General features: G+C 31.5%; 1 protein-coding gene across 1 annotated transcript in view; it reads right to left on the minus strand.

Annotated features, from left to right (window-relative positions):
* The window catches only part of LOC132273155 (uncharacterized), a 30,896-nt gene that overhangs the window by 1,994 nt on the left and 7,729 nt on the right, over positions 1-21,173 (minus strand). Inside the window, exons 2-3 of the mRNA XM_059774177.1 lie at positions 2,357-2,743; positions 2,085-2,196 (exon numbers count right to left, since the gene is read on the minus strand). Coding sequence (XP_059630160.1) covers positions 2,085-2,196; positions 2,357-2,743 — 499 coding nt within the window. The remainder of the gene's footprint in view (positions 1-2,084; positions 2,197-2,356; positions 2,744-21,173) is intronic.

The raw sequence follows: 21,173 nt of genomic DNA on the forward strand, positions 1-21,173 counted from the left end.
TAGCACATATTATACTCAACTCTTATGTTAAATTAATCCAATAACCTGTGTTACCTGGACTCGCCGGCGACGGCCAGTGTCCGTGTCGACACGACACGACACGGACACCGACATGGGATATGTGTCCAACCCTCTGTTCTTCAACCGGACACGGCTGATGACGAAAATAAACAAAAGGATGTGTAACTCGATGCTTGTGAAGGATTAGGGATTTTTTTCGTGTTTTATTTAATAGATCTGCAGTTATACGAAGCTTCCTGGTTCAACAATGGCGCTATGATTCGAATCGGTGGTCTAAAGGTTGAAGACGACTTCTTGTTTGTGAAATCGCATGCGCTGACTTTGCAAGTACCTACCTGAGCATGGTTTCACGCAATTGTTAATACCCAGCCTTTAATGGCCAGGATGATGCCACCTATTTACCTATTTATTTGGATCTGAAAAGATAGAGACAATAATGGGCTTTTTAATAAAAGTAAAAAATTCAATGCCTTAAAGCTGGAAAGCAATACCTACAGCTGTGTGTGGTATACAGCTGTTCCTTACCTTTATTACGAGTTATGACTGATATACATATTGTTTATATTGTTGAGTTGGGCTTCCTTGTTAATTGTGCTTTGACTTGTACAGGCCCAAAGGTCAAGACTAAGATGACAATTAAAAGGCATCTTAGCCCCAGCCCAAACTTGCCCAAAAGGAGCCCTTAAAATTTCTGATTACAGGTTCCCATCAAATAGTAACACGGGAATGCATATCCATGACTATGGCCATGCCACCAATCAAATGAGGCAAACAAATGGTAGTAATAATTATAAAATGTTTATAAAAAATTACAATTGATATATTTATTTTTTTAGTTTTATGATTGATGTCTCAAACATAAAAAATATTCCATTTTTTTTTTTAACTTTCCAAAGTGTCCAAGTACCCGTGTCCAATATTTGGACACTTTTGAGCCGTGCCCACGTATCTTGTAAATTGATAGATTGACGAATCCGACCCCTAGACAAGCACCCGTGTCCGACACCCGTACCCGAGTCCGGGTAACATAGCCAATAACAAAGTACAATCCGTCGGTTTAGGAATAATTTTCAAAATTAACAAATCAATATCATGATATTCTGCATTCTAATAACAAAAGAAAATCAAAAACCAAAATTTGAAAATAAAAATATGACAGAAAGATTAAATATATCCTTTGTGCATTACACAAATTGTATTTCTATGTGAAACAAAACATTCAGGATTTCTCAATGGGGTGGGCTAAATCAAAATATATCAACCAAAATTAACTATTGTTTAATTCAATTTTAGTTAACTAACAATGTTTCTTTAGACAATTGACTGATTAAGGCATAGAAAATCCTATTAGGGTAATTAATAAAAAAAATTACCAATTTATTTCTGAACAATTCACCACTCATTACCCTATCTCTTCTTTTGACCAATTTACTAATCCTATTTGAGAATCTACTAGTGGAAGCAGAGTGTGAGGTAGTACAATTCACCACTCATTACACTATGGAATTCATTCAAAAGCATGCTTTTTGTAAGTATTTTAATTTTCAAGAAGTAACTTTAGAGCTTTACCCTATATTAAGTACTTTTGCCTGTCAAAGTTCTTGTTATGTTTTTTTTTTTTTAGTTCTGAAAAGATTTCCATCTTCAAAAAGCTTGGCATGTTGATAAAAATTGTTTCAGATTCAATCTCTGCTGATTTCTAATCCAATTCAGATTCTTTTTTTTTTTTTTCTTTTTTCATGACCAGATTCAAATTTTCTTGTAGACATAAGTGACTAAAAAAATAGAAATAGAAGTTATAGAAATAAAATTTAAAAAATAAAAAAAAATAAAAAAAAACATTGCTGAAAGAAAATGTAGATTACGGTGATTTCCTCAAAATGCAATGCAATGATTAACCCAAAATGCAATGCAAATTTTGTTACTTTATATTGTAAAATATATATATATATATAAAATATCATTAAAAATTTTGACCAAATAGGATTTAGTTTGCAAAACAAGAATTACAGACCTTGATTAGTTGATTTAGAAAAAAAAATTAAAACAAAACCCATGCATACAAGTTAGCAGTTGCAGAGAGAGGGAGGGGGGCAAGCTTGAGAGTTGAGAGACAGCGGGCCGGCAACTGAAGCTTGCGAACGGCGAACCCGAACTGGATTCGGGCGATGGAAACTGAAAGATATGGGTTTTCTATATAAAAATTTATCCATGTGTAAATATGGAAGGCAAAATAATAACAGAGATAGAGAGGGACAAGAAAGATGCAGAGAGGGTAACAAATAAAAATAAATAAAAGGGGATTTCTAAATAACCAAAAATCTGCACTACCTACCGATGTGTGGGACGGAAGGACGGCAGGACAGCAAACGATGACGGCAGACGACGTCGATGACAGAGGACGACGTCACGGCGGAATACCGATGTCGATGATGGAGTACGGCGGGACAGCATACATTGACGAGGACGACGGGACAACAGCGGGCGATGAAAACTGAAATATATGGGTTTTGATTTTTTGAACAATCTGAAATGATATGCCGATATGGGTTTTCAACTTTTGATTCTTGCAGACAGATAGATAAACTGAAATATATGGGTTTTGAACTTCTGATTCTTGTAGATTTTGTAGTTTGCAGTAGCAGAGAGAGAGAGAGAAAGTTCAGAGTCGAGATCGAGAATAGAGATGGAGGCGATTGGGGAGGCTGAAATGATAAGTAGCCTAGGGTAAATTGGGGACCAAAAAGACAATATTAGCCCTGCAAGAAAAATATATTTATCTTTTAAAATATAAAAAGGTATAATGAAGGCCAAAGATAGGAGGCTGCTGTATGAGGATAGAATGGGCCTTGGGACACACATGGAGGTATGGAAGGAATCCTTGATCCAAGTCGGAGTGTCAGAAAAGCTCTTACCTTCTATGAAGTAGGCCGTGTGGAGAAGAGAGTAGAGAGTAAAGAAAGAAATTGCTTGATATACAAAACCTAGATTTGTTTGGGGAGTATCTTTCACTCATTTCATAAATAAATTAAATAATAATACAAATAATTTTGTTATAAGAACTCTTGCCCGATCTCAAAAAATCTTTCTACATAAATATATAATGTATTCAGTTTGTGTATATATATATATATGGTTCAATTTTTTTATAATTACTACTTTTTTTCTTTTTCTTTTTTATTTTTTTTAAGCAACATATTTTTTGCTACGAAATTTTATTTAATTATTTATTTAAAAACCTTAAATTATTAAATCTTTCGTTTATACTATTACTAAATAATAAAATTTGTAATTATAAGTTTATTTAAGAATTTTAAGTAACTATGACGAAGTAAGTGCATATTTTTTTTCTTAATTTTGTTCTTTGTATTATTAAATTTACAAAATTTATGATTATTGTTGACTAATCATATTATTATATTTAATAGTTTTTAGAAAATACCATATGGAGGCAAGGGAAAGAAAGAAAATTAATAATTAATCTCTGACTCGTGAGTTGAAGCATTATTTATATACATATTCTCACAATTTAGCTCTATGTAGTATGTAGGCTAATGTCATCCATTAAATTATTGGCCATCATAAATGCATAGATTATAATCCACGCCACTACCCTTTTGGAGACACAAAAAATTAATAATGAGTCAGTTCTGACTCTGAGTTAAAGTATTATTTATATATATATGGGAAAAGTATAAAAAATTCCCCTGAATTATGATAAAATCTGCAACTAACTCCATAAACTACCAAAAATACAAGAAATCTCCCAAACTATACACTTTTGTTGCAGTTTACCCCATCCGGGGAATTGCCGGCCAAATATAACCGTTAAAAACCCCATGTGCTGTCACATGATGCAAGTTATAAGTTTATATGACCATAAGACCCTTATGAATGTGAAAGGACAATAATGCCCTTTTTGTTACCCTCACACCCAAACATGCACCTCATAACAAACCATGTACTTGAAGAGACAAATGGATTGCAACTAATCGCCATAGTGAGCAAAATCCTTGAGGACGAGGGTTGGGGTTGGTGGGTGTGAAGGAGTAGTGAGGAGAGAAAGTGATGGTGGCATGAGAGAATCAATTTCGGACATTCAGGTGATGATTTAATGGTCCGCATAATTGAATGGTGGTTGTGGTTGAGCTTGGCTGCGTGATTTTCTCGAGAAAATGTCTGCTGAGAACAGGGGTTGGAGCGATGTCACGTTCTGGTACTAAATTGAAGTGATTTTGGGGGTGATTTCTTATGATTTGAAGGAATCAAAGGGATGGTTTCTTTGATTTCTTATGTTTGTATACCAATGATTGGAAAAATTCTCATGAAAACCTGGTTAATCAGAGAGAGGGGAAGAAACACAGATACATTTATAGATGTGTATATATATACCAAATTGTCCAATACACGAGCAAGATATATAATATATAGGCACAGAGATAGGAGATGCAGACTTAGTCCAAGACACGAATATATATATATATATATATATATATACACACAGAGAGTGAGAGAGATATAACCCTAAAACACAACCACAACCACAACCCCAATTATCATTGGCACCAACACGTTTTATCCTAATTGCGGGAACTGCTATGCTTGACTAAAGCTCGCAGAAAATGGGTTTACATAAACTGAACAGGAGCACACCAAAAGTGGTTCACCTGAACACCGATTTCAAAAATCCCACCTTGATCATGACTGTATCGAGCATGAAAAGGTACACAGCCCGTGACATGTAATAGTAAAGACGTAGAGGTTGTTGGGGTTCATGAACATAACGTATATATGTGTGTGTTTGTGCGTGTATACATGCGTGAGTTAGCGGCGATGGTTGTGGCGGGAGGGGAGTGGTGGCAGTGGTTTTGATCATGTGAGGTTACGAATTTTTTAATTTTTGGGGAATGCCGTGGTTGATGAAGGTGGCGTAGGGTGGTGACAGTGGGTTTGTGGGTGTGGTTTGATGGTGTGTGTGTTGGGAAACGTGCTAGTTTTAAAAACTTTTTGAGGGATTTTGATTCATAGATCTTGATTCATTACATAGAGATAAGTTTTATGCAAAAATAAAAATAAAATATGATGTATCATTCAATTAACAGATTGAATACTTACATCAAAGGTCTGAGTAAACCTTTAAAACTTTCCTCTAAAGTGAATGTTCTCACTTATTGTAGATCCCTTAGCAAGATACCTTCTTCTTTGATCTCCATCTTCTTGGTAATTGTTTTGCCTTTAGGAATCACTCATAAGCCTCCATGAATGACCTTGGAAAACTAGGCTTGTGGGAGCCTCCATTAGATGAGAACATAAACCCTAATTTTCTAGAGAGAGAAAATAAATTCCTTTTTCCTTCTCATTAAAGATCACACCCTAAAATATACATAAACCATGTATATTTATAGGCAACATAAAAATAAAGAAAAGGAAACAACAAATCCTACTCCATCTCTAATTCATATGTCTCAAATCTAATATGATTCCAATATCAAGTTGGGCTATGAGTGAGAATCCATTGGGCCTATTATTTTATTGGCTACAATGAATTAATAATTGGCCCGGTCCATGGACCCAATTAAATTAATTCATAAATTAATTTCTACTCCACTAAAAGAAACTAATTGAACTCCAATTAAATAATAAATAACCTCTAAGTCAATGTTGCACTTTGACCCCTCTATGCATAATTAGTTATCGGATAAATAATGCCATCAATCCGACTACTTAATTAATATATTTATTTTGGTACCTTTGATTATTTCTTGCTTGATCACAATAAAATATTTGTTTGACAAAAAAAATAATTTAAATAAATAAATATATAATAAATCATTTTGTCTAAAAACACACGAAGGCCTTCGAATTTACTTTGTGATCAACCATAATCAATACAAAATAAATACAAGTAGCAATGATGCAAATATTGAAAATATAACCCTCTAACTATTAATTACATAACTACCCAAAGTGTCGGTCTAAGGATCCCGAAGAATCCGCCGAACAAATCAAAGTAATTATTAATTAATAAAAGAGTCTATACTTTTCTCATGCTTAAGAGTCAAATGCCATGACGATGATAAGGAGTAATTGTATACAACGGCTCTCGCAATATATCTCAACCTAACGCGGATCCAGTTCAAGTCTTAATTAATTATGAGTCCATCCATAATTACCGACTATGAACAATTTATAATTACTATTTATATATCATGCATTGATTGCCATCACATACATATATATAAATATTTCTTGTAATTACATGGACACTATCAATTTCATAGTGAATCGAAACATAATACATTGAATTCACCAATTGTATAAAACATAAATATTTCAGAAACTTCAGGAACATATGTTAATTAATCCAAACAGAAATTTGCTATGCCAGGGCATATAAATCCCAACAGCTCCCACTTGCCCTCATAGCCAATTCAAATTGCACCTAACTCCAATGTTATCCAGATGATGATCAAAATTATTGATCAACGACACCTTTGATAATGGATCAACAAAGTTGTGTTCCAATGCAATGTTCTAACTACAAGTACATTTTCTTGCCGGACAATATCATGTAGAACATGATACTTCCTATCAGTGTATTTTGTTCATCTATGGAACCTTGGGTCATTGGTTTGGACTACTTCTGCACTATTGTCGCAATATAGCTCGATAGGCAGGCTAGTATGCTCCACAACCTCTAAATCAGTGAGATCAAACCAATAGGCTTATATTGCCACCTTTAAGGCTGCAATATATTCCACCTGCAGGTTTGAGTCAACAGTTGAAATCTGCTTGACAATCTACCAACTGATTTCCCTTCCATTAAGTGAACATACACTAAGTCATGAACCTCATAGTATCTACTTCTGATTGAAAATCAGAACTAGCATACCTGACTAGGACCATATCATTACATCCATAAATAAGTATGATATTCTTGGTCCTTCTTAGGTACTTAATGATATTTTTCACAACAGACCAGTTATCAAGTCCAGTATTGGACTGATCTCTACTGACTATCCCTACTTTGTAGCGGATGTCCTGTTTGGTATAGACCATGGCATATATGAGACTCTTATATGCCGAAGCATATTGTTCCAGTCTCATTTGCTCAATCTCCTTTGATAGTCTTGAAAAACTACTTACTAGAGAGAGCAATCCATATCAATAAAGCAAGAACTCATTCTTCGAGTTATGCATACCAAACCTGGTCAAAACTTTATCAATGTAGGATTATTAAGATAAGCCTATTTTCCTTTTAACTTGATCTTGCAAAAGCTTGATCCTAGGAATATAGCTTACATCTTAAAAATCCTTCATTTAAAAGTAATTGAACAACTACCTTTTTATTGATGACAAAACTTCCACGTCATTATAAATGAGTAGGATGTCATCAATATATAGAATTAAGAAAAATAATGACATTCCCTTGTACACTCATGATTTATTCACTAAGAAATCTTCTGGTATCTTTTTGTAGATTAACTTGTCTTCCATAGGTATCACCCTACTAGAAAGTTCTACAAGATCCCAGAATTTATTAGAATACATAGATTCCAACTCTGATTTCATAGTAACTCGCCAAAACGATCTGTATCCATATCGGTTCACGCTTCCGTGTAGCTTACTGGGTCCAACTCATGTTTAACAGGGATGTCCATAATGGTCTCACCTAAAAACATGATTCTGTCGAATTGGATGATAATCCTCCCACTACATCAATGTACCGATGCAAGAATCTGTGTAGTAGATGATGCTAACGCATCAATAGGGAATTCATATATTATTCTCAATCTCTATAATAAGTGTGTTCACATGTGGTACATCTGGTACTCATACCAAATTCTCTAACATTATTCTACTAGGTATGTGATTCATAATATGATTCTCCTTTAGATAAACAGTGAGTGAAAACAATCAACTTTTATCTTTGAGATCATAAAATAATCCATCCTAGTGACATTTAGAGTAGCTATCAAATCTAGCATGCCTATGATCTGCTTCCAACTTACTTGTCCATATCAAGCGCACATGTGCAAGACTACCCCATATGTGCATATGATTCAAACTAATATTTAGTAAAAAAATACAGCTCAACGGTATCCTTGAGACAGACTAAGATGGAATGCAGTTCATAATGCGCATCGATGTCATTAACGCTAAACTCTTAAATGAAAGAGATAATGTAGCATAGTTGATCATAGATCTAACTATGTTAAGTGAAATTCTGTTATTCCTATTTGACACCTAAATACATTTAGCATCAATTGCGGAAAACTGGTACATAATACCCTCATTGACCATATAGTCTTTGCACTATCCCAAGAAATACTCATATCCTCGATCAGATCGAAGTGTCTAGATAAGTTTACCTAATATGTGTTCCACATCAGTCTTAACCTTCTCAGAAAATACCAAGAGTTTAAGACTTGTGTTGCATCAGATAAACTTATCTAAAACGTGAGTAATCTTGCTTGGATGTTCATAAGACCACACGTGTCAGTGTGTACCGACTCCAATTGTCCTTTATGTCTATTTCATCTGGCTGATTAAGCCCTAAGAGTTATATATCCTTCAAAACAGGGTTCACAAGTTTGATTTAGGCTCCCCTGCCTCACTAGGTAATTAACCTTCTTTGACCAATCTTTGAATCTTATTTTGATTGATAACAACCCAAAAATAGACATTAAAAATACAATGAGTCAGGAATAATAATTTTTCTCTTAACATTCAATCTAGAAGATGCAACATTAATTTCTACATCCTGCAAATCTTAAGAGTTTGTGATTATAGTATATTAACCATCTTTCAATGCACCAGAAACAATCGCATATCTATTCAATTTTATAAAACCAGTTTTACAAAATAACAACACAGTTTTTATAAACCAAAAGTGAAACAAGAATGAGATTGTGTTTCACTTCTGTGCATAAAGATAGTTCTCTAATACTAATATCCTCATACTCTCTAATTTCAGATGTAATACTCCCACTGACTTAACTACAACCTTGGCATCAGGTCAAAAGATAAATATATATCCATATCATTAAGACTTCTGGATTCCAGAAATCCTTACAATAAATTGCAAACATGTTTAGTGGCTCCAGAATCTATCCATCAGGAATTAATAGACACAACCACATAACATGGCTCAATGATTAAATATATATTTTCCTACGCCACGTCATTGCTTAAACAGTTCGTCCTTTAGTGTTTTAGTTAGCGACAAAAGAAACAGTTTTTTTCGCCCTCAACATACACTGCCTTATTCCCTTTAACCTTTTTGAATACCCATGTTTTGTGCTAGTCTAGTCCTATTATCATCCTTCTTCTGTGCTTTGCCCTTCCACTTGGGCCTAGAAGAAGATGGTATAGACTAGGTTAGATTGATAGGAACGCCCATACTCTTGATTATCCCTTCATCTGTTACCAATTCTATAAGAATATCAGCGAGTGTGAACTCAAACTGATTCCTTATTTAGTTCTCTCTAAAAGAGTCGAACGAGTTTAGTAATAAGGCAATAATCATGTCAACTTGAAACTTACCACCCAAGTCAGCTCTATTGATCTCTAGCTAATTTTTAAATAATAAACAATCATTTTCCAAAATTCGATTTCATACTGGAGTTCCTTAGACTATCTTGATGGTGTTCAAGTCTGACATAGTACGTAGGCATACGCCCTATCTAATCTCACCAAAACATCATATTGACATTTAACATGATGCTTAAAGAAAATAAAATAATGTAAATGTTAGCTTTGGAGCGTATTCGAGATAAACTCTAGAATATTGCACCAAGTCATCTCATTTGCCTTATTTCACTTATTCAAAGCATTAATGTTCTCTTGGGTATCTTAAAGTAAAAGGATTAGGTTTAGGAGTAGTAAATACGTTTGTACCCTTACGTTGTGAATAAAATATCTAAATTCCTTTCCCAGTCAATATTAATGAGGTCCAGTTACATTGAATATGTAAGCAAGCAGATAAACTGGATTAGACATAATTAAATTAAATATAAATGCATTCATACAATATGCAAGGTGAACTGTCATGCATATTTAAAATTAAAATGAGCTTGTTAACCACATAATACAATAAATCTCAATCGAATAAGAGATCATTATCATTATTGGTGAACAATCCCTTTTAATTAATGCGGATCCCTCAACTCTGTAGCGTAATAAATCAACCAATCAATATGTCAATAACGTATCCTGTTGGAGGAGTTCATTATTACTATTATTGAGATTCATTTGCTATTAGGCGAGCACTTCCATTAAAATAATAATATGTGGGTCCCTTAACCACTGCATGAAAAATCGAATAACCAATACGCCAATAATTTATTCGGTTAGCGAAGTTCATTATTGCTATTGGTAGGCAAATCCCATCATTTCCATATCTCTTAAGACAATGTCTTGTTTATCTATATGAAATGATTTCCGATTATGTTTAGCCTTTCTAAAATCACCTAGTATAGACCACTTCGTTTGGGAGCTAACACTATTGATTTTAGATTGAGTATATAACGTTATTAATGCTCTAATGAAAAATAAAATATTAAATATCTTGTCACTATAATCTAGACTCTTTAAATCATGCGTAGGGCCTTATTTTTAAAGATCTAATTACAATGAACATTTAATATTATTATTTTTATGAGATAACCATTCTTGTAATATTAAGACTCTTCAAATCATGCGTGGGGCCTTATTTTTGAAGATCTAATTACAATGGTATTAATAACGAAGGCCATGGGGCAATGTAAAAAAATCCCCGCTCCCAATCAATTTTTTAATCATTCATAATTAGGGTTTTCATTTTATTCATTTACATGATATAATGCATGCAAAACGTCTTGATTTTAATCCAATTAAATTTAGAAAATATTTGGACTTTAAACGATTCACTAATATTTAATTTGAAGCACACTTAAAAAAAAATAATTTTTAAAAAAATAATTTACAAAAAATAATTTTGCATTTCCCAATAAGTGCCCTCAAATTAACTAGTAATCAGATCCAATTAATTTTCATAACTTAATTAATATAAATCAAGTCATTTAAATAAATATCATGGATCCAATGCATGAATAATAATTAATTAACAATTATATATTCCATGCATTTCATACATTGCATAAATAAATAAATAACAGATAAAACAAATAAAACGGCCAATGGAATCAGCTTTTAACATTTAACTACTCTAAATATCGCGGGAAGATCATCCATCGGCTTGCAAACACTCACATAAGGCTGGTACGCACCAGGAGAAGCAAAACACCGCTTGGAACGCGCCTGGAGGGCCCCACACGCGCTCACACGCGCCTGGGGCATGCTGCAGGTGAAGGCACGCGCCCCCACGCCCTGGCACGCGAGTGGGGCGCGTGGGACGCGCCTCCACGCGCCTGCACGCGCGTGGGGCCATACAACCTTGGCTGGCGCGTGCAATGCACGCGCCAGCATATACCACCTCCTGGCACGTGTTCCTCACGCGCCAGGCTCACCTCCTATGCACCACATCTGATTCCAGCCTCCTCCGACGCCTCTTCTCGCCGCCGGCGATGCTCCGGCCACCGGAAAAACGCCGAAAAATTCCAGAAAAATCAGAAAAATTCCCAGAAAATTAAATTAAGCCTCAAAAAATTCCAGAAAAATTCCAAAAAATTCGAAAAAATTCCAGAAAATTACTGAAGCATAATTTAACCCTTTTGGACCTTCTTGAAGCTTCATAGCATCATTTGATGAATATTACATGACTTTAAAAATATTTACAACTTGAAATACAATGGGAAAAATAAATTACATCATTGAACTTTCAAACGGCTAAATCAAAGCCTTAATTACATTCATCCAAAGATAAAATTACATTCAATATTCCTATAAGCTTCATCCATGGCCCAACCATACATCATCATTCATTCACAATTATCCATACATCATCATGTATCAATATATATCAATATATTAAATCATACATCAACATACATCAATAAAAATATATATGAATATAATTTTGGATCCATGAATGATGAATTTTGATAAAAACATGATCTCTAGTAATGAATCAAACCATGCTCTGATACCACTGTTGGGAAACGTGCTAGTTTTAAAAACTTTTTGAGGAATTTTGATTCATAGATCTTGATTCATCACATAGAGACAAGTTTTATGCAAAAAAAAATAAAATATGATGTATCATTCAATTAACAGATTGAATACTTACATCAAAGGTCTGAGTAAACCTTTAAAACTTTCCTCTAAAGTGAATGTTCTCACTTATTGTAAATCCCTTAGCAAGATGCCTTCTTCTTGGATCTCCATCTTCTTGGTAATTGTTTTGCCTTTAGGAATCACTCATAAGCCTCCATGAATGACCTTGGAAAACTAGGCTTGTGGGAGCCTCCATTAGATGAGAACATAAACCCTAATTTTCTAGAGAGAGAAAATAAATTCCTTTTTCCTTCTCATTAAATATCACACCCTAAAATATACATAAACCATGTATATTTATAGGCAACATAAGAATAAAGAAAAGGAAACAACAAATCCTTCTCCATCTCTAATTCATATGTCTCAAATCTAATATGATTCCAATATCAAGTTGGGCTATGAGTGAGAATCCATTGGGCCTATTATTTTATTGGCTACAATGAATTAATAATTGGCCCGGTCCATGGACCCAATTAAATTAATTCATAAATTAATTTCTACTCCACTAAAAGAAACTAATTGAACTCCAATTAAATAATAAATAACCTCTAAGTCAATGTTGCACTTTGACCCCTCTATGCATAATTAGTTATCGGATAAATAATGCCATCAATCCGACTACTTAATTAATATATTTATTTTGGTACCTTTGATTATTTCTTGCTTGATCACAATAAAACATTTGTTTGACAAAAATAATAATTTAAATAAATAAATATATAATAAATCATTTTGTCTAAAAACACACGAAGGCCTTCGAATTTACTTTGTGATCAACCATAATCAATACAAAATAAATACAAGTAGCAATGATGCAAATATTGAAAATATAACTCTCTAACTATTAATTACATAACTACCCAAAGTGTCGGTCTAAGGATCCCGAAGAATCCGCCGAACAAATCAAAGTAATTATTAATTAATAAAAGAGTCTATACTTTTCTCATGCTTAAGAGTCAAATGCCATGACGATGATAAGGAGTAATTGCATATAACGGCTCTCGCAATATATCTCAACCTAACGCGGATCCAGTTCAAGTCTTAATTAATTATGAGTCCATCCATAATTACCGACTATGAACAATTTATAATTACTATTTATATATCATGCATTGATTGCCATCACATACATATATATAAATATTTCTTGTAATTACATGGACACTATCAATTTCATAGTGAATCGAAACATAATACATTGAATTCACCAATTGTATAAAACATAAATATTTCAGAAACTTCAGGAACATATGTTAATTAATCCAAACAAGAATTTGCTATGCCAGGGCATATAAATCCCAACAGTGTGATGGTGGGAGTTCTTGTTGGCGATGCCGCTCACGATTGAGAGAGATGGTTCAGTCGATCCAGAGAGATAATGGGTTTTCGGCGCATGATTCTTGAGTCCATCACAGTCCTTGAAGCTTCCTATTGTGTTGTCCTTGCCATCCATTCAGTCCACATCTCGCCGGGCAGTATTTCACCGGTTCAGTCCCGCCGAGCTCACCACTGGATTTCTTCCTCACGGTCGAGCCCATCTTCATCCTTGCCGAGCCGAGCACAGCCTGGCAAAGGCCGTCTCATCCACCTCTGTTGGGTATATCTACAAATTGGAAACAGAAAAACAGAGACATCAATTGGGGAGGCATAAATAATGACATCCCAGCTTCTGAGTTTGTGTGTGTGTATATATATATAAGAATTTAAGATCATAAGGAAATGATCTGGGTTTGAATTTTTTTTTTTTTTTTGGGTTAAAGTCTGTGAATGGGATCATGTGTGGTCTATGAATGAGGGGCAGGGGGAACCACGAGGCGGCGAAGATATGGCGCAATTCCGGCGATGAGGTTGCTCGGCATCAAGATCCGTCCACTCTGAAATTGACCACTCAGTGGTCTAGTAGGGGAAGGGTTTGGCAACAATGAGGATGGTAGTGGTAGGTGGAGAACCAGGGTGTTGATGGTTCCAAAATTGAGGAAGGAGGTAATGAACAAAGCTGCGTTTGGGTTCGATAATGAATAGTGTTTTCTCTCTCTCTTTCTCTCTGTGCAAAAAAATGAGGACCCAAATTAAAGAGAGGATGGTTAATTGAGGGTAATGATGTCTTTTGGCTTTTCCGGCCCCTTATTGTTAGTTCAAGGGGTTAAATGCAATAATTTGTTAGTTCAAGGGAGATTTTTTGTAATTCAAAGGGATTAGTTGCAACACCCAATAATTGAGGGAAGTTTTTTTGAACTTTTCCCTATATATATTTTCACAATTTAGCTCTATATAGACTAATGTCTTCCATTAAATTATTGACAATCATAAATGCATAGATTATTTAAATCCACACTGCTACCCTTTTGGAGACACATGTCAAATTCAGATTCTAAAATATATATATATATATATATAATATAATATTATATATTTATTTTGAGAACTAATAATACTATATATTAATGCATATATATATTTTAAATATATTTATATAATATTATATATTAGGAAAAAAATGCTCAGCTTTAAAGTACTATGCCCAACCATTTAAAGCTGCAACCTGCATTGACGCACATTCTCTCTCTCTCTAGAAACCCCGTTCTCTTTGCTTACGCTCTATCCTTTTTCTCTCTCATTGCTTTCAATCTCCCATTTCTCTCTCTTTTTTTAGTGTATTAAAATAATAATAAAAAGGCTACTGTTACGACAAAAGTTCAATTTCGTTTTTTTTTTTTTTTTTTTTTTTTTTTAACCTTAACAAAAAAATCAGTTATACGTCATCTACAAAAATTCAGTTGAAATGAATTAGAGCCCAGCGGCTTTGGAGTACAATGCCCCGCAACATAGCAACCCATTTGTAAAGAAACAAATCCAGCGAAAAATATACCCTTGAATCAAATATATATTTATACTATTATTAAATGTGTAAAGTGTTTAAGTATTTATTTATTAATATCAAAAATATTTATTAATTATCTATTTTTAATTAATTAATATAAAAAGAATTTTTATATTAAAAAAAAACTCTATAAAAGTATAAAAATTACCTAATAAAATTCAAATTACTTAATAAATCTATATTATTATTAAAATAGTTTCTATAAAACGCTAACACAAAATATAAAAAAATAATTACCTAATAAAATTTAAATTACCTAATAAATCTATACTATTATTAAAAGAGTTTTTATAAAACTATAAATAAATAAATAAATATACTCTCTCTATATAAGCCTTTTTTAACATTACTCTAATTACATCAGTTTTGTGTTTTTGCCAAGGTATGTATCACTCCTACCCCTATTGGTAGAGTAACTCATTATCTATGTCTTGATCATACATTATTTTATTATTATTTTTCCACACAATTCACAATTCATGCTTTTTAGTCATGCTTATTTTACCTAGTACTCTCTCTCTATATATATATATAAATGGAGGCGATATTCGCACTTCACTTTTTAACATTTACATTACAATTTTAAAATGAAATGGCAATTCTAACCCTTACTTTACAAATAAATAATTATTACTTTTAAATTGACAAAACTATCCTTTTAGATTTCTCATCCTTATCTCTAATCTTTATTAATTCGGGTCTTTTTGACAAGACAAAAAATAATTGAGTAATTTTTTTTTTTTTAAGGACCAAAAAATAAAAATTTATGTTGAATAAATTGCCTTTTTTGACTGGATCAAAAAAATAAAAAAAGTAACTATTAAAAAAAATTCTCTCTTTTGAAATGAAAAAAAAAAAAAACATATGTATTGAAGAAATTATCTTTTTTGTCAAAATTCCCAAAAAAAAAAAAAAAAAAAAAATGTCAGAAAAATAAGAGGATTAAAAATATATATATTTATATTGAATAAATTATCTCTTTTGATAAGACCCCAAAAAATATTAGGAAGCTATTTTTATCTAATAAATTATTTCTTTTGACATGACTTATGAAAATTACCCAAAAAAAAAAATTACCTCTCTTGACTGAAAAAAAGTTAACTTTGTTGAATAAATATCCTTTTAGATTGTACCAAAAAAAGTCATTATGGAATAAATTATCTCTTTTGACCGTCAGAAATAAAATTATTAACCTGGAATAAATTATCTTCTTTGAGAGGACCTCCTGGAATAAATTATCTTCTTTGAGAGGACCTCCGAAATAAACAAATAGAAAGGAAAAAGAATAGTAAATAAAGTGAAGAAGGTAAACTAAAAAAAATAAAAAATAAAAAATAAAAAGTTAAAGTTGCATAAAGGGTAGTTATGACATTATAAATTAAGGGATAGTGTATTAATGAATTCAAGGACTTTTTAGTAATTTATTTTAAAAGAAAAAAAATAAATGGAGTGCAATTGGAGAAAAGTGAAGTGCGAATATAGCCTCCTATATATATATATATATATATATATATAAAGTTAAAAGGGTAAGCTTACCTATGTCTTGCTTATGCATTGTTTTATTATTAATCTTATGTCTTGCTAATGGGTGAAAACTAATATTCTGGAAATTTTAGAAATCACGAAATCAACAAACTAAGTTCACTATACTTAAAACTAATATTCTTTGTCTAGAAAGATCGCTCGTTCTTCCTTTTTACACGAATTTTTAATTATCGTTCCTTCTTCTGACTATTGCAGAAAGGCACACGTCAAATCTTTACTCTCTCACCAGGTCTCCTTCTCTCACGATGTATCGTGCTATCTTTTTATAAAAAAATAACGATAAAGATATAGGGAGTCAGGTGAGGTATTATAGTGATTTATTTTTTAATTTAAATTTAAATTACTTATCAACTGATTATATCTCAAATTTCATTTAAATTCAAACGAAGATATCTATTAATTTATATCAATACTTATATATAGATATATATTTACACGGGTATTACACTCTATGAAATAATAAAATAAAATAAAATAAAAAAGATTTTAACAAATTAAATAATTGTGAAACAAATTGTTATTGCTTGGAAGCCAGATTAATTATGTTGAACTTATCAGAACTTTAGAATTAGGGGTGAGAACTGGGCAGATTAGAGGTACAATTGAAGCTTAATCTGACATATGTAAAATGTTTAATTCTAACCTAATCTCAACCTAACCTTCAAACTTGATTAGGTTGAATTTGGACTTACAATCCAGGTTAAAATTTCGAATTAGAATTTAAGTTACCACACTACCCTATCATGTACCATATTAACTTAATGAAACTTGTATATTACTTTCTCATTCTTTATGTTTTTAGAATGCACATCATCTATCGTTAGAATAACCAAACATGCCCTAAAATATATAGTACATCATCTATTATTGAACATAACATGCCCTAAAATATATAGTACATCATAATATTATGCACATCATCTACCATTGAAGATATATATATGAGAAATGATAGGTCTTCCGATTTCAATTACCGACTCATCCTCTGAATACAACGTGGTTGGATCATATTAAAACTCTTAAAACAAAATCCCGTAAATATCTCTTTCTTTCGACTCATTCTCAATCACGTTATATTCGGAGAATGAGTCGCCAATTGAGGTCTATAATATTTAAAATAAAAAATAAATTTATAATTCGGGTTCGGTAGAATAGCCATATTTTTGGAGTTTTGAAAACCCTTGTAGTTGCACCCTTTGAATGGGTCAGAACTCAGACCTTGACTTGAACCCAGGGCAGCTCCACTCCATTTGCACCGACCTTTTTTCAAGGGAAATATCCACCGTGAAAGAATATAAAAAATATATAGAACATCTAAAATTCTATGATTAATTTTTTATTTTCACACAACTGAAAATTTCAAATTTATTGGTACTCAATTTTTTTAAAACAGTTAATATAAGTCACCCTTTCAGTTATTTGAAAACAATTTATTTAAAAAAAAAAAAACTTCAAGTAACCAAAAAAAAACAATTTATTAAGGAGATCATTTTGTATGGTTTCTTCAAGTTTCATATTAAGCAATTTTAAATTTCATATTAAACACTCCTTTTAAATTTCATATTTTGATTTAAAAAATGTAACCAAAATTTCTTTATACTTACAAATGTACGTAACTATTATCTATTTACCCAATCATCTCTACGAAAATGGAAAAGAACAACAACTAAGTGGACTATTAGTCAATTTAGATGAAAATTAAAAAATAAAGGAATAAGGTCTTTTTAACCTCTCAATGTTCTCATAGAATCAACAAGAATTTGATAAGGAATTAAATCTGTCTTTAAGTTTTACAAACTGAAATTAAGATATTTATTATTTGGGTTGAGAAAATTGATAAGGTAATTAAATATGTCATCTTTAAGTTTTAGAAATTTCATATTTTAATTTAAATTTTTTTAAAATGTTTAGAAATTACAAAAAAAAAAAAAAAAAAAAAAAAATCCAGATAGAGAAAACGTTTGATTTTTTTTTTTTATTTTTAAAAAGAAAAAAAAAACCAAAGAGAGAGGAGTTGTAACTTGTAACTTAGACAAATATTTTTCGTGGTTCTTCAACATTTTGTTTTTGACAAAAGTAACTTACACTGGCTCGCAAATGCATGATTAGGATGACCCAGTCATTCCAGCTATTATATGCCCTGAATTCTTCAACATAAGATTTAAGAAAATATGCCTTCTATTTGATAAGCCAAGTCCACAAAGTAGCCTTTATTGCTCAAACATTGCCATGGATCAGGTTGGGTTTATCTTAATTAAATCAGGGGTAATGATATAAATATTGAATCCATTTTTGTGGCAATACAACTAAATAGAGTTCAATATATATTCAGCAATTTGAATTTTTCTTGAGATGATTCAATTGGAGCAACACATTTTTGATATTTTTATTGTCTTAAAGAATTTTCAAAATTAGAAAAGAAAAATAATTATAAAGAAGTCAAAGACAGTTCGTTTTTATCTCAATTCTTATAATAAATAGTTAAAAAAATAAAATTAAAGTTATTTATTTAAATAATGAATGATTACGAATGCATATTCAATAAAAATGTCTCAATTTCAAATTATTTACACATACTATCAATTCATTTACAATAATTTCAAATTATTAATAAAGACTACCAATTGATTTAGGTTTTTATTTTTATTTTTTATAGTCCTTGGTTTTCATTTACAACTTTAGCTACATTGTACATAAATGCCTTTCATGAAATTGTGATGATATTTAATATAACGTAATATTAGGTAATATTATTATTTATAAGGGTAATTGTGATGATATTAAGTAATATTATTTATCCTTCCATTTATACACATTTTATTCTTATCCAAATACGATATAAGTTGCACCCGTAACATTCACCTCAACCATGCACCGTACTAATATTTTATTATTATTTGGGATTCCAATTTTTGAAGTTGCGTGTGTAGCTAAACAACTTTAGAAAAGATGGCACCAGCTTTCAGTTTTTCATACGTAGTTCTTTCTAATGGTCTTCCTGCAAAAAGCTGCTACTTACTTTTTGCAGGGTATCTCTTAATTGCATTTAGCAGACAAACCGTGTAGGAGCTGTCTCCACGTATTCTCTCACTCTCTCCATTAAATATTTTATATTAAATATTTTGAGAACTTTTTATTTTTATAGACATTTTATATTATCATTGATTATTATTATTTTTGTTTGTAATAAACAATTTTATTGTTTGAACAGTTACAAGCTTTGCGTTTCTCACATTTTCATTTTTGAAGAGTTACATCACTTAAATTCTTCATTTAATTTAAAACTTTTTTATTTTTATTATATACACATTTTATACTATCATTTATTATTATTTTTGTTTTTAATAAATAATTTTATTATTTGAATAGTTACAACTTTTGAGTTTTCTACGTCTCTATTTTTTTATTTTACACACATTTTATATTATCGTTTATTATTATTTTTGCTTTTAATAAACAATTTTATTGTTTGAATAGTTACAACCTTTGAATTTCTCCATTTTTTAAGAGTACACCACTTAAATTCTCCATTTAATTTAAAACCTTTTTATTTTTATTATAAACAACATTTTATACTATCATTTATTGTTATTTTTGCTTTTAATAAACAATTTTACTGTTTGAATACGGAGTAGTTACAACTTTTGAGTTTTTCACATCTCTATTTTTTATTATATGCACATTTTATACTGTCATTTATTATTATTTTTATTTTTAATAAACAATTTTATTATTTGAATAGTTACAACTATTGAATTTCCCCCGTCTCCATTTTTTAAGACTTACACCACTTAAATTATGCTTTTAATTTTTGTTGTAACTACTATTAAAATTATATAGACTTTTTATTTCTTATATTATATACGTTTTATACAATTTTAAATTTTTGTTGTTTTTTATATAAATGGCTAAATGCCGAGGATGAAGCCATGTTTTTTTTTTTTTTTTATCTTTATTTAGAGTGTGGTTCAGTGGTTGAGTGAGTGACGAGAAAGAGAGGAAAATAAGGGGTGCCAAGAATTGATAAAAGAGAGATGGACGTTGGGCATTTGGAGCCAAGAATTAAAATTTACGATTGCAGTTGGGATCAGTACGATACATCTTACCAATTCTTTGATATTCTTTGTTTATATCATTCTTTGCCGGTATGATTTGATAATCTATAAATTTTCTATTTTAATTGTTGACTGACTACTATCTTTAAGCAGTGTTCAAGTTAGTGTAGAATTTGAAATTTGTAACTTATGTAGCCACTATTCAAATAGAGGAAGATCTTGATGGATTCATAATCCTAACATGGTAAATGTTCATGAGGTAAATGTTCATGAGGTTGTCGTGGATGAACTGCATAGAATAGAAGAAGATGATTATGAAGAGTACAAGCGAAAGGAAGAGAGCTTCATGAGCTTTGTTGTGGCATCAAGGCCGAGTCAGTTCCTAATTTACACGATATATTCTGTTGTATGGTGCTCTCTGACTATTCATGTGTCAAAAAAATCATCTATTGAAA

Source organism: Cornus florida, unplaced genomic scaffold (assembly GCF_030987335.1).
Source record: "Cornus florida cultivar Cherokee Brave unplaced genomic scaffold, ASM3098733v1 CherokeeBrave_3.0.0_Hap2_Chr09, whole genome shotgun sequence".
Classification (NCBI taxonomy): Eukaryota; Viridiplantae; Streptophyta; class Magnoliopsida; order Cornales; family Cornaceae; genus Cornus; species Cornus florida.